Source organism: Podarcis muralis, chromosome 3, assembly GCF_964188315.1.
Source record: "Podarcis muralis chromosome 3, rPodMur119.hap1.1, whole genome shotgun sequence".
NCBI classification, from domain to species: Eukaryota; Metazoa; Chordata; class Lepidosauria; order Squamata; family Lacertidae; genus Podarcis; species Podarcis muralis.
The window spans coordinates 52,626,169-52,648,702 of NC_135657.1; the positions used below are offsets into that span (position 1 = coordinate 52,626,169).

The window sequence follows — 22,534 nt, forward strand, 5'->3', positions numbered from 1 at the left end:
ATCTCACACAGAGGCCCCTCTCCTTTGCTTTCTTAATGACTCATGATCATTCCTTTGTTCTCTTAATGGCCCATCATCCTGCAAAAAGAATGCCCCCCAGAACAATAGATATTCAGCCAAGTTTGAAGATAGATAGACAGATGGCCAATCAGACTGTATCATCACAACATAATTTGAATTAGGGTCATTTCTAAGAACTATTTTTTAAAAATGTGCACTATATGCTACCTTTACAATACTCATCCATTTAACAGATGCACACACAGGACAAATATATATATATATATATATATTTAGTATAATGACCTTTACATTACAGTCAGTTAAAGTCCTCACGGTTTTATTTCCTAGACAAGCTGGTAAATTCTCAGAGCCTTTTATAAACTATAGCTGAAAGAACACTGATTTTCAAATAATACTTTCCATTCGCTTGTCGTTAATTGAGCTGCTTAGCATGGTGCTGATGAAAGTTTTCTACGTCCTCGATGGTCTCAGGCAAAGTTCTCCCTTTGGTCTCAGGCAGAAATAGCACTGATCCAGCAGCAATCAAACCAACTGCAGCTGGCAATGAAACACATAAAAAGCAGTTAAGACCCAACATATGGCAATGCACATTTTAAAAAACCAGCTCACTGTAAGTCACGAAGGTAGTTCAATATGCAGACCACCCCCTTAAATTTAGCACAACTCACTTCCAAGTAAACATGCTTAGGAAGATTGGGGAAATCAAGAACTCACAAACAGGACAAGGAAGTGCTGAACAGAACTTATGGTTATAGCTAATAATGGACAGGATGAGAAAAAAGCAAACTGGAGTGCAATACAGATAAGAGAGAGAGACTTGTTTTGTGACTCAGTTTCCTTGGTAGTTGGTATTCAGCCTACTTTAGCTGGAGGTGTGGTCCTCCTTAAAGAATAGGTTTGCAGCTTAGGGGTGCAGTTTTCTTTATGGCCTTTGGACTGGACACTCTGCTAATGTCCACTGGGCCAGAGTTTTCCCACCAACTTAGGCTAATGTGTCAGTTGTGGTTGCTGGTGTGCTGAGACAGCCTTGACCTAGTCCAGGGGTCAGCAAACTTGTTCAGCAGGGGGCCAGTCCACTGTCCCTCAGACCTTGTGGGGGGCCAGACTGTATTTCGAAAAATAAATAAGAATGAATTCCTATGCCCCACAAATAACCCAGAGATGCATTTTAAATAAAAGGGCACATTCTACTCATTTAAAAACACACTGTCCGTGGGCCAGATTTAGAAGGCGATTGGGCCGGATCCGGCCCCCAGGTCTTAGTTTGCCTACCAATGCTCTAGTCATAAATGCTATTGCAATATCAATGTACAGTACTGCAATGTTTTTAATATGGGAGCTGTAAAAGCTACTAAGAAATTTCAGCTGGTTCTAAACATGACAGCTAGATTTGTTATTGAAATGTGCCTGTCTGAACATATTTCATCCATGTTAACAGAAGTTTGTTACTAATCAGTCTGTTTCTAGGCACAATTCAATGTGTTTGTTTTGACCTTTACAGGCTAAACAACTTATAACTAGCATATTTCTTTCACAATTTTTAAAGATTTGCTTCAGACATCCTCTCCTTTGCATTGTCTTCAAAGGTTAGGTGGCTGGGTCTTTGCAGAGGTGGCACCCTATTTGTGGAAAGTCTCCCTAGGAAGATTTTAAAGTAGAAAAGTGGAATAGAGATATTTTGATTTTTCATTAAAAGAACAACATACTCAAGCAACTCAAAATAAAGGATTACTTACTAAAAACTACAAGAGGTAGCTCGGACCAGATTTCTGATAGTCTATAGACAACAAACGGGGAAATTATTCCACCGAAGTCACACATGGATGAACAGACCATCACACCGAGGTTTCTGATACAAAAGAAAAAACACACATTATATTATAAGTTTGTGTGTGTAGGAATTCAGACCTCAAAGCCAACATAAAACTTTATCCTTATCAACTGTGGTTTTCCTTACAGAAGAGAAAGAGATGCCTACATTCCAACCATTTTTTGGAGCAGATAGGAAGGTAAATATTTCCGTAGTTACTGCTTGGTTACAAGAAAAATCCAGCTCATCCCCAAACCTTTAATTCTAAGAGGTCTTATTTATTAAGACCACCATGCTGGGGTGTTGGGTGTTCCCAAATTCCCCTTGAAGCAAAAAAATCCAGAGATATGTTCACACATTATGTGAACACTGGTATAAGCTGTCTTTCTACACACATGAAAGTAAAAGAGTATATTTGTGTTGATTTGTATAGCTCAACTATTGTGCGGACTGGTACACAGATTATACACTTGTTGAATGTAACATGTGAAAACCCCTTTCATTTCAGTGAGAGTGCACAGGAGAGTCTTATACCTGTAAATCTGTGATAATGTAAATGTGCATTAATCTATATAAAGCAATTTCAGAAGTCACCTTTCATTTGGTCGTCAAAAGACCTACCTGAGAAATGTGGGGTACAATTCAGTATTGACAAAACAAACCATTTCAAATGCCATCGTGACTCCTAATCTGCCAAAGCAAGATGTAATAACCTTTAGCCAGTGCGTATCTGGAAAGGAAAGATTAATACATAATTTTCTAAAGGCTCATTGAAGAAAGGCAATTAATACTGATGACATAACAGATTATCATTTCCCAGAGAACTGGTGGTAAATAAATCTCTGATTTCTTAGCAGTGAGAATTTTCAAGGACAGAGCTAATATACGGTTGTTGAGCTCTTTTGCCCAAAGTTGTTCACAAAGAAGTTGGACGTTTTTAAGCTATTTCCGAGGAAAATCAGCAAACGACACTGCTGACATGGGCTGCCTGGACACTGCTTGTGGCTGCAGTATTCCAGATATGGATGAGAGCACACTAAAGACTTACGTTGTCCTTGAGATACTGGCTTTATATACAAATATTCAAACAGAGTCTAGTGGAAGGAAAGAGACTGTTTCAGTAGACATCAAATACATATCCAGACAACTCACAGCTCCAGCACCTCATTCTATCTGCAAAGTGCTTTTAACTGTTTCTCTGATGCCTCCACTCTCTGATGGCTGTCTTATTCCAAAAGCTGGAGAGCAATTTCCAGCCCTCAATACACCATTGCAATGTGTGCATGACTGTATCTTATCAACCAGCTCTTTGAGTTCTTGTAGTGCTTTGCTGGTGGTGAAGCCTCTTGGACTGTGCACTAGCAACAGCTGCACACCATGTGACCTGCACTCCAATATCTGGGGCTTGCGGTTCCCCTCTGCCTAAATGGAGGCAGCCCCCACAACAGCGGGAGATCTTAGGCAAAGGAAAAACAAGGGTGGTTGAGGGTAAATCATCCTTGGAAATTCCCCCCAGGGACAAAGAGAACGAGCTTCACTCGCAGTTCATCTTGGTACCTGGCTCTCACTCTGGCATGGAACGCGGGGAGCAGGGAGGCACTGAGTGCAAAATCACTTTGCCTGGCAAAAACCCTCCAATGCTGCCATTAAGAAGCAGAGGTTCTCCTGTTCATTAGAGCTTAATTGGACTAAAGTACAGGCACGCGCTAGAAGAGATGAGATCACAAACTGTGGAACAAACCAACTGCAAGGACTTTAAGGTTTGAATTTGAGATAAGACTTCATTCAGTGCAAAAGATGGTGGGGAGCTTATGGTTTCTTTATTTAAAGTTTTCTTCTCTACATTTATGATTCTGCAACCCGAGAGCCAGTGTGGTGTAGTGGTTAAGAGCTGTAGACTCATAATCTGGGGAACCGGGTTCGCGTCTCCGCTCCTCCACATGGAGCTGCTGGGTGACCTTGGGCCAGTCACACTTCTTTGAAGTCTCTCAGCCTCACTCACCTCACAGAGTGTTTGTTGTGTGGGAGGAAGGGAAAGGAGAATGTTAGCCATTTTGAGGCTCCTTCGGGTAGTGATAAAGCGGGATATCAAATCCAAACTCTTCTTCTTCTTCTTCTTCTTCCTCTGAATGTTAGTTTAAATTATCTTTGTATAAGTGAGGATGGGAGAAATTGGATTATAAATACGGAATGCACTCCAATATCCTGCGTGGTGTTGCATATGGTCCTGAGTGCAGGTTTTGAACAATAAACTAATTCACAAATAACTGCTGTGCAAAAGTCAAGTGGTGCTCAACATCTTGTGCAAGACTGTGGGGAATGTGCAGTGCAACCCGAAGTTCCACTGCCGCATCCTTTGTAGTACAATATTAGAAGGAATACCTAGTTACTTCTTGAATGACATGGTGCAACAGCTTCTGTTGGCCATATTGACTGAGCGTTTATTACCACCTTACATATGGAATCTTCAGTGATTTCTTGGAAGGGGCAGACATATCCCACAACAGAGGAGAAGCAGACAGGCAGAACTAAATAAGGCTCCCCTCTCTCACCCGGCAGGGAAATGGATGAATGGAGATGACCAACTTGCCTTCTGGGGTGAAAGCTGCAACAAGGCAAGCCGCTCCTGCCACAAGGTTTGCGGTAGCCCAGGGATAGCGGCGGCCCATGCGCTCTGTGGTGAGGATGAGTATGAGGGCTGCTGGAAATTCAACTAGAGACGAGTAGAAAAAATCCAGGTAAACATTGTCTCCAGAAATCCCCAGGTGTATGATGAGTCCTTGGTACATGATAGCGCTTGTGAACCTAGGAAAAGAAGAACCACCATGTTAAATGTGAAACAATGTGTTCGTCTGAGAGGAGACATGTTCCTTTGAGAAATTTGAGACAGATATCCAGGAACTATCACTCAATATAGGATATTTTGGTCTCAAACTGTATTGCTAACCTTTGAAGTTGGTGAGGCTTTATCTATTAATTTATCTTTCTTCCCTTTTTCCTATTCTCATCCTTCTCCCTTCTTTCTACTGGGGGCAAACATCAGAAAAGCAAACTGGGATTGGACAAATACTGTAAACGTGCTTTGCTTTCTGTTAGTCTTTCTGCTTTCTTTTGACTAGCTCTAGATTATTATCAACTCTCTTTCTCCCTTGTCTCAGGATCAGTGGTTATACTTTGACAAATCCAAAAGAATGGGCTGAATGGGAGGTGAGATTTGAGCCATGGTGAGTGCATGACATGCTTGGAATGGAATAGATCACTTCTCCTGACATGGGATAGTTCAGTGTGAAGATTGGTAGGCCATAGGAGGAAGCCTCTGGCCTGGGCACCCTTTCCCCTCCCATCCTGCCTATGAATTGGGACACTCAAGTAAAAATGACAACACATGTAGGCCTCACTAACTACGAGAAAGAGATGGGCAGATTATGCAAGCAAGGCCTAACTGCATGAATCCAGGTTGTATTCCAAGTTCCCATGTGTGCTGATGAACGACATGTGGACCCTGTTGCATGTTTAACCTTAAACACAAAGGTCATAAATAAAATGATGCTCAGTAAGAATGTGCGTGCAGGGGGCAGTCATGTATTAAACAAGCAAGGAAATTAATACTGAAGTTAAGGGTCTCTTACCAGTTATACATCAAAATAAAAGTGTATTTTCTCATCTGTGTTGTCCTCACAAGATCCATCAACGAAGGCCCCCGGTTTTCTTTCTGTTTTTTTTCTTCTTCAAGGTTTATACTCTATAAGATAACTGTTGCAATATTAACCAAGGGTAAAGGACCAGGGACATTTTACAGTTTAAACAGGGAGATCCCAGATACAAATTGCTTCCCAGAATGCCCCTGCAATGGCCTCTTATACCCCTTACTAGGTCAGAGTTTGTGTGTTGCTTTGGCCAGGGCATGAGAGCAGCTGGTTCTGCTGGAGCAGTAAACTGTGGCAGTCTATTTCCCTCCTCAATGTTGGAATTCCGCCTCCAATATTACAGGGATAGATTTGACCTAACCAACGGCTCCAGGGATGCCAACTTGGATAAAATATGGTGGGGTAGGTAAGCCCCGCCCCACATAATTGATCACATGATGTGGTGCACACACACCATTTGAATGGCAATGCCCATCAACTGGGGGGGGGGCAGACCTCTCAAATTTGAGGGGGGGGCAAAGACCCCTTGGCCCCTAGGAGTTGGCTCCTGTGAATGGCTCATAGGATGCCCTCCCAGGGAGCATATAGTTACAACAGCATACTAAGGAAGCTACTACTTTGTATGCATAAAATTCACCTCAAAACCAGCAGGCATGACTTTCCCATTCTTTTTAGCAATATCAACCATGATTTCCATAGCTCTGCCATTCTGTCCTTGAGAGATCAGCCACCTGGGAGATTCCGGCAGGCACCTGCAAACGAAAGCAGAATTCCAGAAAAGCAGCCTTATGAGGCTGTTGCAGGAAGACTCGTGGTAAAATCAAGATGAAATGAAATTCAGCCATGCAAGTCCTCACTGCTCCTTGATGCTTGTCCTTTCTGTGTCAATACACATTGCCAGGCTCCAACAATGAACCATAATAGAATGCAAAGGAAGCTATTTTGCGGCAGTGCATGATTGGCACCAGGCAACCACACACTCATCCATGCAGATATGCCCATGAATGAATGAATGTATGGATAGCATGAACTCATGTGCTTAGCAGGGGGAGGGGGAGGGAGGTATGGTTGAAATGTGGTACCTGCATACCTAAATTCCTCCTAGGATGTTGAAAACTGGTTTTATAGAGATGGCAAGTACTGGCACTGAATCAGAAGACCGAACGTAAGCAAACAGCACCTTACCAGTAGTAGAACAAAAGAAGGAAACACGGCAGAGTAATGGCAAGTTGCAGCCATCTCCAGTGAGGAATCGCATAAGCCACAGCATCAAGGATGAGGAGGCCGAAAGCAAATGCTGTTTGGTAAAGAATAGCCACAACCCTCCTGTAGCTTGGACCAACAATTTCTGTGACTGGAAAATAAATGAGTTGATCTCACAAAGACAGTTCTGAACTGAAATCTAGCTTTATTCCTGTAGAAAATACTGAGCTAGATGGACCAGTGGTCTTACATTCCACTTACTACTACTACTACTACTACTACTACTACTACTACTACTAAAATATGTATACTGCCCTTCATCCAAAGATCACAGGCTGGTTCACAACATAAAAATACAAAACGAGAAGACAAAATACATAATAAAACAAAAACAAACCCCAACAAACAGATTTAAAAGGCCGTAGAATGTATTATTAGCAATGTACTTTAAAGAACAAACACATACAAACAGGATAATGAACAATAATGCAAGTATATTTTCATTTTTGTGGGTCTTATTATTGATTGTGTTTCATACACAAGGACCCTTATTGCACATTGTGCAAACTCAATATACAGAAGCTCCTTTGTGCCCAGGACAAAGAGAGTGAGTGTGTATGCACACAGATTTAGAACCTGTGGCTCTCTGAATGTTTTTCCCAGCATGACCAATGGAGCTGCAGTCCAACAGCATCTGCTTTGATCCAGTGACTGGGCAGATTATTTCATCCACAAGAAGTTACATCAATGAGGGTGTCGCACTTACTTAGAATGTAGCCTGCTGTCCAGCTGGCCTTGCTGATTAGTCCTTGGATGAAGCGAAATATCACCAACCATAAGTAGCTTGGTGCCAAGGCCACAAGAACTCCTGCGATGGAATTGACCAGGGTGTTAATTAACAGACTTGTTTTACGTCCGAACCTGAATTGAGGGTGAGTGACAGAAAAGATACAGAAGGATTTTTTTTTTCAAAAACACATGCAAAAGCATGCTTTCATTAATGAATTAAGAACATTGGAATATATCAGATGAGTCAGCTGGATCAAGCCATGAACCATCTAGTCCAGCATCCTATTCTCACACTGGGCCCCCTCAGGCAAGACCCAAGCACAAAAACACTCTGCACTCTTGTGGTTTCCAGCAAATAGTTTTCAGGAGTGTTACTGCCTCCAACTATGGAGGAAGAGCACAGTTATCAGGGTTAGAAGCCTTAAATAGCCTTCTCCTCCATTTATTTGTCCAAAGCCACCCGGGTCGGTGGCCAGTAGTACCTCATGTGGATTTGAGTTCCATAGCTGAACTATGCACTGTGTGAAGATGCACTTTCTTTTATCTGCTCTAAATCTTCCAACATTCAGCTTCACTGGATGTCCAGGAGTTCTAGTATTCTGTCCACTTTCTCCATGGCATGCATAATTTCATAAATGTCTATCGTGTCACACAAATGCCGCAACCTTTCCTCATAGGGGACTTGCTCCATTTCCTTGATCATTTTGCTCGCCCTTTTTTGATGTGAGGTAACACAGTATTCCAAATTTGCTAGCACTGTAGATTTGTATAATAGCATTATGATATTGGCAGGGGATTTCCTTCCCACATTCCTAGCATGGAATTTGCATTTTTCACAGCTGCTGCACATCAACCCATCTTCATCTAGCTATCCACTACAACCTTAAGATATTTTTTGCCATGACATGAATCACTTTACACCTGTTTACATCTTACCTCCACCTTACTGCCTGCACCCTCAGTGTGGAGAGGTCCTTTTGAAGCTCTTTGCAATCTCTGTTGTTGTTGTTGTTGTTTTAAAAAACCCCAATTCTGAACACTTTAGTATGATCAACAAACTTGGCAATCTCACTGCTCACCCCTAACTCCAGACAATTTATTTTAGCCCATTTCTACCCCTCCATTCTAGTACAAAACAAGATCTAGTGGAAAGACTTTGTAATTGGGCTGAGTGAAAATGGCCTCTCAAAATTGCCTGCACTGTGGGGATGCGCCTACCTTGCATTCAGATGGTTCCAAGTTCAGGCCTCAGCATCTTCAAGCAGGGCTGGGAGTGACCCCTGCCTGAAACCCTCAAGAGTCACTGTCAGTCAGTTTGTAGACAATACTGAGCTAGATGGACCAAAGATCTGACTTGAAATAAGGCAGCTTGTTATGTTCTTGCTATTTGTAGGTGGTGAAATGAGGGGAGTGAGTGAGCCCGGCCCATTGTTTCATTCAACCATACTAAAATAATATCAAACAATTCCACTGATTCCCCATCTGTCCTATGGCAATTCAGTATACTTAACAGCGATTGGGCAGTGGATGGGAAAAGGAGAGAAGGTATCAATTTTGCTATGTAAAAAAAATCCACTTAAGTAATAGAACAGTACCTGCTATGCTGGGTATTATTAGGAATAGTGATCAAACATCTTGCTTCCTTTTCTTAAAACTGTGCATGCTGAAACCTAATTCATGCCCTGTAGTACCACTGCCTGACTTTTAAATAATAATCTCAAAGTTGTCATATGGAGGTTTGATATTGCAAAAAGCCTTAATGGGAATATTATTCTGTACCCAAAGGAGTCCGTATGTGTCAGATCTAATAAACTATCAAATCCTGAGAAGCTTACACCAAATAGGAAACTGAGAAGCATTCAGTAACACAGTGGCATATAATATTAAATTAGCAAACATTTCTTAATTATTACTTAATGACTTTCTGCCATCCATGCTTAGTATCAGGAAAACTGATCTGATGTTGGTTATTTGAATTTCACCTAATCATTCTGCACCTACCTGTCTGCTATGTAGCCAACACATATGGATCCAAGAAAATATCCAGCATTTACAGAGGACTGAAATGCATCTAACTTCCAGGAGTCTTCACATACTAAATTGAACTGTGGGGACACAATTAGGAATAAAATTACAAATCAGTTCTAAGTGCTAGAATGTAGGGATGACCAGATGGCAGAGGAAGCTACAATTTCCCCATAGTCCACTGCCATTAAAGACTTTCTTCCATGTTTGCTCCAACCACATGGGTGCCAGTGGAGCAGAACTGATTTTTCTGAGCTCAACACCTTACCTTTGCATCCTCTCCCTGGTTTCCACTTCTCAGCCACCTTTGTAGTTTTCCTTTACAAGATTGTCAGGATCCTTGTGGGAAGCACAAGCCAGTGTCTCCCCAAAAGAAAAGCGTGTTCTATTTTGGAACTGTATTTAGACACATCCAAGGAACCCAGAATTGGAATGGATAAGAGTCAAGAAAGGCCCAAACATTATTGGGTAGTGAGGAAAGCTCAAAACTCAGAATGAATTTAATCTGTCCTATGAGCACCAACTCATAAACGGCGTTTCCATGTGCTTTGCTGGTGCAGGCTCGCCAGAGCAGTTTCGTCACGCTGGCCACGTGACCCGGAAGTGTCTCCGGACAGCGCTGGCCCCCGGCCTCTTAAGTGAGATGGGCGCACAACCCTAGAGTCGGACACGACTGGCCCGTACGGGCAGGGGTACCTTTACCTTTACCTTTATGAGCACCAACAAACCCCCTCCATATAAAGAAGCTGCTTAGATTTTGCCAGCCACTTCCTGGACCCAGTTACCTTGGACCCCCAGGTCATAGTGAAAACCTGAAAAATTGCTTGTCTTTGCTCTTCCTTCCTTAGGACCACTACATGCCAGTTGTCTTGCTTCTCTTTACCTTTCTTATTTCATAGGTCTTGCCCACTTTTAGCTTTTGTGGGATCTGAACCTCAGCTCTGTGGAACACCTTTACAGCAGATGAAATCCTGAGTGTGGTCACATGCCTGCTTTCACTAAGAATTATGTAGTTCTGCCTGGTCTAACATGCCTATATTGTGGCTTACTGAAACAGTGGCAACATTACAGTGGGTCACATGTTGGACCTCTTTCCACGTATCTCTGTCAGGAGAAAAGCTGTTATGGGGATATCAGTTTTTTTAATTGATCCAATGTTGAATGCATGGGTCAGTATACCAATGACCTTGTGAATTCTGACCTGGAGGCCTGAGCTTTTACAGCATGTTAAAAAGGCACACCAGCCATGATAATGCTACAAGAGCATTATTGTCTCTCTTAAACAAATACAGAACAGCAACAGGAAACTCCTGACCACACTCAGGTGTGGTCCAGTCTAGTGCCACCTTGCGAATAAATTATATAATGGCACTGTCCGCACAAGGGGTGACCTTTTTAAAAAAAATTAAGGAAGTGGTTCATAAATAGTGTAAAAGCTTTTGAACCTCCAGATAAGAGCTTTCTAGGTATACGTTTCTGATGCTAACAATTCACTGACACATAAATCTACAGAGGCGTTCAGTTTTGGTGACGGAGTTAAGAGATTGGAAACCACAGATTTTCCATTTGTTTCTTTGACATTCCACATGGAAATGCGGCTACTCCGCCTAGTGAGATTTACAGCCCAGCAGAAATGCCTGTTCCTTTCAAAATCACAGCTCAATCTACCTTCATCTTGCTAACAACTTGGCTAGCTTTGAGCAGTTCCACATTTTTGCACAATGTAGTTAAAACTCATATGTGCCCTCAAGTTGTTTTGCACTACATCCTTCATCTTCCCCAGCTGGCATGGCTGTCCTGGTTGAGAATGGGGTCCAAAACATCTGGAGGGCACCAGGCTGGTGAAGGCTAGCCTCATTTATGCGAGCTGTAAACCAAGCTGTATGATTATTTGCCTGAAGCTGACATTTCTAAATTTAAAAAAACAGAGGATGGCCATCACAAAAAAGTACTGGATTTTTCAGGAAACAAAAGTGAATGCTATTGATTTCAGTGTCTACTCAGCTTCTAAATGAAGCATCAGAATCTGACATGAGGGCTGGCAGCATTAATGCAACCTAACCTGTTGTAAAATGACTGCTTTTCCTCTATATGGAATGTTGTTGGTATTTCCTGAAGCCCACCTGTACATACCACAGTGATACCCCACCACCTCCTCCTCCTCTTCCCAGTTTTGAGCTATTCACCAGAGCATCCTACCCCACCCTGGTGACGTTGAGATGTTTTGAGCTACGGCTCCTATCATCCCCCACTACTGGCCACGTTGGCTGGGTTTGATGGGAGTGGTAGCCCAAAACATCTGGAGGTCATCAGCTTGGGGATGACTGTACTAATAGACCAAGGGAGAGCATGGGAAAGGCAGCAGCATGACCTTACCTCGCTCACGATGGACCATATTGAAGGTTCATAGACCCAGCCATCTTGGCAGGTTGTAAGAGAGAAGTTCTTGTTACTGGAAAAGGCTTCCAACGGTTCTGTGCAGCTCAGCTCAGTTGCATTCCAGTCCACATCGTATCTCATGCATTGACGGGTGAAAGTCTCTCCATTTGGAACTGTGTAATTCACCTCCTGTTCGGGGCTCCAGCCACATCTCCTGCTTAACTCGGCAGCTCCAGGATTCAGGCAACGGTGCTCAGGTATAAAGCCAAGGAAAACGACTCCCACATAGATCGGGGCAAAGGCAACAGAGACGAAGCAAATGAGAAAAAAGGCTCTTTTCTGGAACAGGTCGAATTCCCCAATGTGCTCTAGAATGTCATCGAAGTTTGGCATTTTGTACAAAGCCTGTCATTCACAACACTGTTCCTAATTGTGCCGAGCAGAAATACGCTTAAACAACAGGACGTCTGACCCCCAAGTCAAAGTATTAGTTTATAAATTATTAAGCCATCTGTGTCAACTTTTATATAAGCTTCATGGGGGGAGGAGGGTAACTAAACTTGAAGGCTAGCATTCTTCAGTGTTAAAAGCAGTGGGAAGCACAACAAAGATGGGTTGCTTTAAAGAAATCCAGCGGTCCCCTTTTCTCTACTTTGCTTCAAGTGAAGTCGCTAGCCATATTTAGTCGCAGACAAGCAAATAAAAGGTGGAAGGTCACCAGTGCAAAAGACAACATTGACTTGTGACAAAGCCTTTTGACAGAGGTAAACAAACCCCTGGCTGATAAATCTGGCCAGCCTTGGACATTGGAGCTGCTTTTACAGAGAGAGATTGTGTGCTTCCTGCAGTCCCTCAGATGCTACCCCACTTCACCCTGTTGTTGATAATACCCTCACAAAAGCATTGTAGGTGGGTGTAGGGAGTCCTGTGGATGCAACACACCTCAGGATACTCCAGTCCACAAGGGGCCCCTGCCATTAGAAGGTGGGCCTCTCACTGTTGGGTTTTGCCCCCTCTCCAACATTATCCCCAGATACTGAACTTTACCATTCCTTCCCATGGGAGAAAGCAGCTATTCCCTTCTTTGGTGGCAAGTTAAGAGGTGCATTGAAGAGCATCCTGGGCAGGAGACAATGACTAAATATGCCCCTAGTAAGCCCAGGCCACATCCACACCATTCATTAAAAGCACTATGATACCACTGTAAATAATCATGGGTCATTCCCCACCCCCAACCCGATTCCTGGGAAATGTAGTGTTTTTAGGAGACTCCTACTCCCTTCACAGAGTTAAAATTTTCAGCGTTCCTTAGGAAGAGGGATTGATTTGTCAAACCATTCTGGGAATAGGCAGTCCCTCCCTCCCTCTGGACATACATTAAATTCATGGAGCGTAAATGCACAAATGGCCTTCATGGCAACTAGTATAGCAAGACTAGCTTTAGGAGGATTAGACAAATTCATGGAACCAGATCCTGTCTACTTTGGCCTGCATACCCCCAACTTGTGTTCTCTTTATTTGTATGATGCAGAGAATCACAGAACTGATAGGGACAATCACCACAGAAGATAGGTTTTCCGCTTGCAATGCCCATGCTACAGAAGGGCAATAGATCTCTATGAAGACAATTCACGTCATCTTCAAGGCCACAGCATTCGTGGAAGATCAGTGGCCTCGTCCCAAGAATGTTATATTCCAGGACTTTCTTTTTTTAAATGGGTAACCTAAGAATGTGAAGGTGTTCTATGTAAACTGAAGTCCAGTGAATAACAGGAGTACTGAAGCAGAAAAAGGCTCAGAGCTAGTTAATGTATCGCTCAGTTGGTTTGGCCTGTGTTGCTGGAGACCCATCTACACAGCATGTTATTATCTCGGTGTCATGAAGTCTATTTGGCTTTCTTAAAGTCCGTTTGCTACCTCATCACTTGTTTTCTTTGTTTGATGCTCCTTGTACAGCCACACTCTGCTGGGTTACTTTTCTGCAATAGCACTGGAAATGCATCAGTTTGCATGTCTTACGTGAAATCTTCAAGGATAATTGTGTACTAATGGGGGGGGGGGGGAGGCGACCATATCAGGATGAGGGCTTCTCATAAGTATCTGGTCTGATCTGGTAGGGCAGCTGCTTCCTATGTTTTTAGATTTTGTGTTTGTAGATATTAGTGGTGTTCATACAACTCAAGTCTCACTTTACATCAGTTTTTGCTTTAAAAAAAACCCAAAACCTGTTTTTGAGGTGCTGCCTATTTCAAGTTGTAATTTGTGTTGTGAGTTGTACAACACAAAATGAAACTCCAAGTACCCAAAACCCTCTTTCTGAGAATCTAAAAATTGCTGCATCCCAGCCCCCTTTGGCCTATCTTTCCATCTCAGGTAGATTTTAAGTCTGGAAAAATAGTCCACGGGCTTTCATGGCAGAAGTAAAAGTATTTCACTTTCTTCCATAATAGATATTAGAGTAGTATTTTTTGTTTTAGTTTTAGTTGACCTAATAAAGTTAAGTGTCATGTTCATATTCCCAAGGGGGAGTGGAAATTTGTGAAAACATAGACAGAGATTGAAGGAAAGTTAACCTGGTCATTCTTGGCCAGGAAAAGGCCACTTGAAACATCTAGGCAGTGAAGCAGTAGTGACAAAAAGAATGGAATATATTCTGGTTGGCTGTTTGTTTGTTCTGTGAGTAAAAGCATTCCTACCCCACAGAGCATCTGTTGGAATCTTGTATGTTGGTATCTTGGCTTGCGTTCAGTTATCAGTGTGTTTTTTGAGTGTATGCAGTTCATACAAACCTCATTGATCCTATGTTCCATTACTACCATCGTTTTTCAGGAATACAGATAGCTCTGAGCCAATTAGTTTGACTGTACTGGTCAAGGTCTGGCACAGAAGGGGCCAGCTGAATCTATACATTGCTAACATGTCAGCAATTCTGAGCTGGTAACCACAGAAGCCATGTTGTGCACTGACAAAGCAGTGTAATTTGAGTCCAGTTCTGTACCACTCCCTTGCTTGCACTAACTTTTTATGTTATTACCCTATTAAACCACTTGCATATTAGGGATAAATGCCTGTGACTGCTCGGAGGTAATGCTTGTTGTACAGGTATGCAACTCTGAACTGACACTGTGATGCACATTTCAATGAAGTTCTCTTTACACATGGTAAACACGTGTGCAAGGGTGCATAACAGAGCAGACAAAAAAAAATCAAATTTAGGGCACAGTGGAGAAACAGAAACTAAAAAAATGGTTATGCTCTTTTGTAAAGCTTCTTGACTAGTAGAGACTGTCAATCATCTGGGTAGTCTTCAGATTTATGGACCAAGAATAAGTAGAAAGCCGTCTAGAAGAGCAACTTGGAGAGACATGGAAGCATTTTAAAAAGGAAGAGCAAATACCACAAAAGGCAAATCATATCTGGATTAAAGCCTAAGGTAGTGTGTGTAGTGGTTAGTTCCCACTTGGCCAGAAAGATCACTGGGTAACCTTGAGCCAGTGATCATCGCTCTTGCCTTACCTATCACACAAGGTCTGTTAAAAGGGGGAGTACCTTGGAAAAAAGGTGAGATTGAAACATAATAGAATAGGATGGCCTTCTCCAGGTGTCTAAACAACAGGAACAGGCAAGCAAGTGATGGAGTGCTGTTACTTGGGGGCCACCAGAGCAAGCAGACATCCGGTTGCCACCTGCCTACCAGAAAAGGCAGAGTGCTCAGAGAAGGGCTTCCGAGAGAGGATAAAGTACAGTTCTGAAAGTTGTTCTACCATATAGCACTTTCCTTTTGAGAAAAAAACAACATACCAGCACCCAATATTCTTCTGAAATGTCATTCCAGCTCACCAATTTTAGGCTATTTTGTTCACTCCGAGACATCCAGTAGTGATGTTCAGACTACCCTTGGCTTTAAGTTAGCTTGAGCTAAGCATTCTGGCCAATCCTTTGTGAAGCAGAACTGAACTTTTCTAACTCAGAAACAGGAAACATACATCCCATCAAAGAGAAAACCAAGGGAACTTCTACTGTGCAGTGGTGATCCAGAGCCCCTTGCAGTTTCCAGTGCTTAGAAGTCAGCCTCCCATGGCTGGCCAGCTGGTCAAATACTTGAACCAAGCCCACTCAAAGTAATGAAGTGGACTGTCCCTCTTCCTAATGGATTTTGACAATTCATTCTGCTTCTGCGGTAGTAGTCTGGCAGATCTTTAGAATGTGTACTCAGAATTGTACAGAAAAGTTCTCTACATCTCCATCTCTGTTCTGAGACCCATTACAAGGTTATTTAAAATTACAAAAAAATAATCTTGTATAGATTCCTGGGAAACATAATTTAGCTTTTATTGAAATCATTTGAACACTTTTTGTTACATTAAATCAGATTCCTAAGTGGAAGCCAACCTTAAGCAAACCAGTGTAAATAGGAAAAGGTATAAACAAGGAAGAGCTTCTAGCCAGTGTTAAATACTGGTGCATTGTCCATAGAAACTTGCTCTTTGCCCGTGAGATCCGTCAGAAACAGAGTAGATGTCAATAGCTATAGGGAGATCTTCATTCAATGTTGCCAACAACACTTTAATTTCAGTGGCTCCAGCAGGCAAAACTGACCTGGATGTTCGGTGATATTACCCAAAAAACATTTGTTGCCTCTCAGTGTCCACACACAGTGCCCGCCAAAATTCAAGTTTGTGTCTGTGCAATTAAGGCTTCTGTTGGCCGGTGGCTTTGAGCAGGCATACATCTCCCAGGGCAGTGAAGCTGATGTTCTAGAAATTCCATAGCTTGGCTTGGAATAAATTAGTTCCACATGGTAGGGTTAGGAGACTCTTCCAGAAGGGCCATTTCCCAAAAGGGACAGGGTTCCCCCTGCCTTCTACAGCCCCTGAAGCAGGATTGCATTTCAAAAGAGGTACAGTGTTCTTCTCATCATGACAACATAAGGAGGAATTATAACAGTGAACATCTGCCTTCCTTACTGCTCTTCAAAAGAAACAGCAAAGCTAAAGGAGAGCTCTGGGTTATTTCACCAAAAGTTTCGTAAATACTGATGAATGACTTAACGTGATTGGCTAACCCCACCCCCCAAAAAGAGACTCAACATGCAACGAACAGCCACTGTTCAAGGCTAAAGCTATGAAGATTTGTACCTTCCAGTAAAAACACTTTTCAAATCATAACGCATTTTAAGTTAGGATACGGGAAATCAAATGTACAGGCAAGTTTAAACAGACCAGCTCCAAAATGTACATCAAAACAACCCAGCAAACATACAGAGGACCCCTCATCTCCATTTCATGTGATGGGGTGAATCTGTAACACAAACACCCTGGCCTGCAGGAAGAGCAAGTTGCTTATTATTATTTTCATGAACCTGAGTACCGAGAACAATAAATAAAAATAAGAGTGTTAAAATGCAAGTCTCGTCTTGAAGGTGAGGGGACTTCGTTCAGATCTGAGCCTACCTTTTGGAAGCCTTATGAAGCCTCTACAATCTACAGAGCGGGGAGAGTGCAAATCCTGGCTGAGGAGAAGAATTGCCACAATTCATTCCGGTGGATGCTAGAAATCCAGTAATCACTAAACAGACCATTGTAAACAACTAGGATTGACCCTTCTTTCCTCCTCCCACCTTCCCTTTGAAACACTCCCTTGCAAAAGGCATCTGCAGCTAAAGTCTTCGTATTTGGTTGGAAGTATTTTGTTTGTCCCACCTTTATATATATATATGTACACACACACATGGAATTTTGATTAGGCACAATGAAGGTTAAACGTTCAACAGGTCCTCATCGCTGTCATCATGAAAGGAAGCTGTCTTCACTGAGTTCTGTAGCTTCCGTTGGCCAAAAGCGGTGCTGCCTTTGCTATTCTTGTTGCCATTGAGCAGGCCAGGCTTATCGCTGCTTGGGAGGTTAAGGGTCTTGTCATAAGGAAGCCTACTAGACTGGACGCCCCTCGCAGAATGAATCTTCACCTCTGGTATTGTGAGGACTTCATCCTCGCTGTCCATATCATCCACATGAAGAGAAGTGAGAGCATCCGACTTAACTACTTTGCTGGTGATGTGGCCGTTTTCGTGCCCTTCGTTTCCTGACTTCTGGTTGGGTGCAGCTACCTCCTCCATGAGCCATTCCATTTCGTTCTCGTTCAGTTCTTCAGTGCTTATCTGTCATGTTCAAGAGGGTGCAGTTAACAAACAGAATTTTAAAGTCTTTGCACAACCATTCTATGGATCCCAAGATAAACCTCATCTTGGAAATGGATCACAAGCTCAGCGGCAAAGAACCATGGAGAATTCAACCTGGCACCTCCAGTTTATAAAAATAACCAAGGGAGGATATTAGGAGCAATAACCAAGGGAGGATATTAGGAGCAAATGATGGGAAAGGCCTCTGGTCTGAGATCCTGCTCCCCGTCAAGTAGATAATACTGGGCTACATGGACCATAGGTCTGACTAAACAAGGCATCATCTTATGACCAACTATTTCCTTTTACTTTTCCAATCTGCAAATTTCTTCTTACATACATATAAAAGTATAGCTGAAACAATTCCTATTCAACAATTTTTAAGGAATTACTACAAACTTAACCGGGCGTTATTTCTTGGCCACAAAGTGCACCCTCACCTCCACCCCAGGCCCCATATGGATTTCTATTAACTATGTCGTCTAAAGTTCATATTGGGAATGGGAAATCATTTAGGAAATCTATGTACACAAAAAGGAGCTGGATCTATTCATTGTATCAATATGCTTTTTTCTTGCTCCCAAGCTTCTGCACTTAGCTTGAAAAATAAGTTCAATTCTCAGAGATTTGGCTTAAATCCCTTAACACAGCTATATTAGAAAGCCCAATGTTCTAAGTATTCCCCACACCAATCAGATATGAAGCCTGGACATATGGAAATTCTTTCATAGGATTCTTCAAAAACTGGAATAGGACAGGAGGGGATAACCCTGACTCTCAACAACTGAAAGTTATGAATAATCAAGTGTGTGTTTTTTAAAAAAGAGATTCTATAGGACTGCAATTGCTAAGTAAATCTACTTTATATTATATCACAAGTAGCCCCTGATTACATGAAACAAATATGATTTTAAGCAGAGTTTGCAACTATGCATACAATTCATAGCCAAATGGAGCAAACCCTCTGAGTCACACAGAGAAACAATTACCTTTGTATACTTATAGGAAACATTAGATGTTCTCCGACAGCAGCTGGCTATCTTTTGCTTCATGGTCTCTCTACAAAATAGCAAACATTAGCATTACATACTTTGCGTAAAATGCCACTTACAAATTCACTACTTCATTCACTTATATTATTAACTGCTGGCTTAGCCCAACCTCAGCTTCTACAGAGGGATGGGCAACCTGTGGCCTTCCAGCCATTGTTGGACTTGGATCAACCCTAGCCAGCAGGGCCAACAGGTCCAGCAACATCTGGAGGGCCATAGGTTCCCCAGTCTTCCCATCACACTGGTAACTCTGCCATCTTAAAAAGAAAACATGCAATATTTTATGTGGAAGGGTGCACTAGAAGGAGCTTGCTCAGAGCAAGAGCACCCACTAACCCTTTCATACTGCCCCTTGCATATGTCCCCTGCACACCACCCCTCTTCAGTTGTTAAAGGATTTAACAGGATGTTGGCAGGTGAGAGGAAGAGAAGCCTGGTGGTCTGCTGAAAATGTCAATTTTGAGGAGCAACTTGGGGAATAGAGGAAGGCGACTTGATGAAGGGGGGAGGGAGGGAGTGGATTGGTCACAGTAGAAAGCATGAAGGCAGGAATGGGAGAATGACCATTGTACTAGTGCTTAGGAGTTTCAGCAATGAAGTATGTAACACAAGGTTCCCTAAGGAGAGTTGAAGTATCCCAAAGCAGAGATCATTGAATCAGAGTTGGAAGGAAGCCTGAGGATCATCTAGTCCAACCACCTGCAATGCAGGAATATGCAGCTGTCCCTTATGAGGATCAAACCTGCAGCTTGGTGCTACTGTTGCTGGTTGTGTGCTGCCAATGGACTAGAAGTGATCAACATAGCCCCTGGGTGGATTTGCAAAGACTGAATCCGTTGTTCTGAATGCATGGCACTCACAAAAAATTGCATGGGGGTGAGGACCAGGAAGTTATTGCAAAACTGGAACCCCAATCCACCCCTCCTTACCGTCTTTCCTTTTTATGAAGTAACAGGATAACTAGGCACGCTGTAAGGACCACAAGGAGCAAACTCAGTATGGCACCAACCGCTTGGCTTCTTCCTGAAAGGCCTTTATAAATTTCTTCTACAAATGTTTCGTTGTTTGTTGGCTCGGAGCTTCTGCAGGCAATAAAAAGAAACAGTATTGAGAGGGAGGGGCCTGTATCCAAAAGGTTGTCTTCTTACACGAGTGTTCTTTTTGCTTTCAAACCCAATTCAGGATTCTGCCTGTGATTTTTAAAGAACTTCAAGGCTTACTAGTTTTATTTTTATTTTATTACTTTATTGAGTTTCAGTCTTTTATTGCTTTAGATTTCATTAGTATTGTGTACCACCCTGGAATGTTTATAAATAGCAGTACACAAATGCCTTAAATTTTAAAAAAATAAGCTGTTATATTAGGAAAAGCTAGAGGCATCCAGAATAAGCAGTTTAATCAGTGGATTCTAAATCTGTTTTTAATATACACACTTTAAACACACTTTAAAAAAGGTGTTGTTGTTGTTTAGTCGTTTAGTCGTGTCCGACTCTTCGTGACCCCATGGACCAGAGCACGCCAGGCACCTCTGTCCTCCACTACCTCCCGCAGTTTGGTCAAACTCATGCTGGTAACCTCGAAAACACTATCCAACCATCTCGTCCTCTGTCACCCCCTTCTCCTTGTGCCCTCCATCTTTCCCAGCATCAGTGTCTTCTCCAGGGAGTCTTCTCTTCTCATGAGGTGGCCAAAGTACTGGAGCCTCAGCTTCACGATCTGTCCTTCCAGTGAGCACTCAGGGCTGATTTCCTTAAGAATGGATGTGTTTGATTTTCTTGCAGTCCATGGGACTCTCAAGAGTCTTCTCCAGCATCATAATTCAAAAGCATCAATTCTTCGGCGATCAGCCTTCTTTATGGTCCAGCTCTCACTTCCATACATCACTACTGGGAAAACCATGGCTTTAACTATACGGACCTTTGTTGGCAAGGTGACGTCTCAACTTCTCAAGATGCTGTCTAGGCCTGTCATTGCCCTTCTCCCAAGAATATGCCTGTTGCCTTTGTCCATGGAGTTTTCTTGGCAAGGATACTGGAGTGGCTTGCCGGTTCCTCCTCCAAAAAAAGGTAGGTGCTATCTAACCCACATAACTATGACTGCAGAATTACTATGGCTGCCACTCTGTGTGGTTATTAGGTGTTACACAAGATTCCAACATGGCTTTTAGTAATGTACAACCCCTCTATGTTATCCCATAGGGTAAGCAGTGACAGGTTTCGGTGTTCTCACTTACACCAAGGGACAGACTGCCGAGGTGTACCAGGTAAACAAGTACTGGCAATCTGACGACTCATGAAGGAATCGGGGGATGCCTTCCTTGGCCTGCTGGCTGCAGTGGAAGAAAATGGTTGAAGATGCAAATTTTGTTTTATCTCTCCCACATTGGGACTCTGAGGAGAACACGACATCCAAATCACCATCTACAAAAAAGAGAGAGGAAAGATTCAAAGTTCCTAAGAAATTACAATTTACCTATTCATATTCTAGACCCCTTAAAGAGAGGACAGTGTTAAGATTTGTTGCAGCTATTTGGATTGGGGGGGGGGGGGAATAAGGGAGTTCATTGGGCTAAACTAATGTTTGATCTATGCTTTCCAGTTCTTAATCAAGTTTTCTCAACAGATGTTGCATTACCAAGACATATTGCTAAGCATGTTTGCTGTAACCCAGTAAGTTAATATTAGAAGCAATAGGTACTTGCCCTGAACATGATATTTAGCCTTGTTAGAAGATCCAATTTTCCTAAAATGGGTATCTGATGTTTTAACTTGACATATGTTGGCTCCAGAACATTCATGGTGCTTTGAACCAGTGATGGCAGAAAGCTGAATTTCATAAATGTAGGTGTCACCATTTGCTCTTATATCACCGGAAGCATTGTATAATCTGAAACAGAGTAGATTCATGGTTTTTAAAAGACACAGGGAACAAATATAATCAGAGTTAACAAACAAACAAACAAAATATTCAGTATGCATTAGTCAGCTTAAGCACCTCTTCTCACTTGATTGTTAATCCAAGTTCATATTTCAAGTTCAGTTCCATTTAATAAGGAGACCAGCACAGCACATCTCCAGCTTATCATGACTCTTCCAAGTAGGCTATTCTTCCAAGTATATTGTGTTATCTTGTGTTGTTACTTGATACTACTCTACAATATGCACTAATCTTATTTGGTCGCCTCCAAGAACGTCTGAAGCAGCGACTGAGTGGCTGGAATTTTTGTACCCCTGCCTTTTCTACCACTTCTTTTACATCAGGAGAGTATACTTACTTGTAATATATATTGCCCAGACTGAAATTCTTCCCTGTCACTGGATTTATGATTGTGCCATTCTTCATTGTTACTTCCTGGGGTTTCACAGCGCAAGCAGCCCGAGTTTCCCATGTGATGTAGTAGGCACAGTTTTCTTCATCAATCCTAACA

The 22,534-nt window shown here is 42.4% G+C and overlaps 2 protein-coding genes across 3 annotated transcripts in view; both read right to left on the reverse strand.

The window, feature by feature from the left end:
- Window positions 1–292: 292 nt before the first annotated feature.
- LOC114594308 (solute carrier family 22 member 2-like) lies at window positions 293–12,567 on the reverse strand. Of its 2 annotated transcripts, XM_028723830.2 has the most exons (10): window positions 11,875–12,564; window positions 9,475–9,578; window positions 7,451–7,605; window positions 6,667–6,835; window positions 6,119–6,233; window positions 5,464–5,576; window positions 4,425–4,639; window positions 2,456–2,564; window positions 1,761–1,873; window positions 293–561 (listed from the first exon to the last, which is right to left on the reverse strand). In XM_028723830.2, exons 1-10 carry the CDS (start codon window positions 12,268–12,270, stop codon window positions 437–439), a joined length of 1,614 nt encoding a protein of 537 aa, XP_028579663.2. In that variant the 5' UTR covers window positions 12,271–12,564; the 3' UTR covers window positions 293–436. The 2 variants fall into 2 exon arrangements, with proteins under 2 accessions (XP_028579663.2, XP_077781978.1); XM_077925852.1 differs by lacking the exon at window positions 1,761–1,873 and having other exon boundaries at window positions 11,875–12,567.
- A 3,617-nt stretch (window positions 12,568–16,184) lies between these two features.
- IGF2R (insulin like growth factor 2 receptor) overlaps window positions 16,185–22,534 on the reverse strand; it is a 71,875-nt gene continuing 65,525 nt past the window's right edge. Inside the window, exons 43-48 of the mRNA XM_028723827.2 lie at window positions 22,382–22,528; window positions 21,809–21,993; window positions 21,341–21,527; window positions 20,037–20,189; window positions 19,045–19,114; window positions 16,185–18,034 (exon numbers count right to left, since the gene is read on the reverse strand). Coding sequence (XP_028579660.2) covers window positions 17,636–18,034; window positions 19,045–19,114; window positions 20,037–20,189; window positions 21,341–21,527; window positions 21,809–21,993; window positions 22,382–22,528 — 1,141 coding nt within the window. The 3' untranslated portion in view covers window positions 16,185–17,635. The remainder of the gene's footprint in view (window positions 18,035–19,044; window positions 19,115–20,036; window positions 20,190–21,340; window positions 21,528–21,808; window positions 21,994–22,381; window positions 22,529–22,534) is intronic.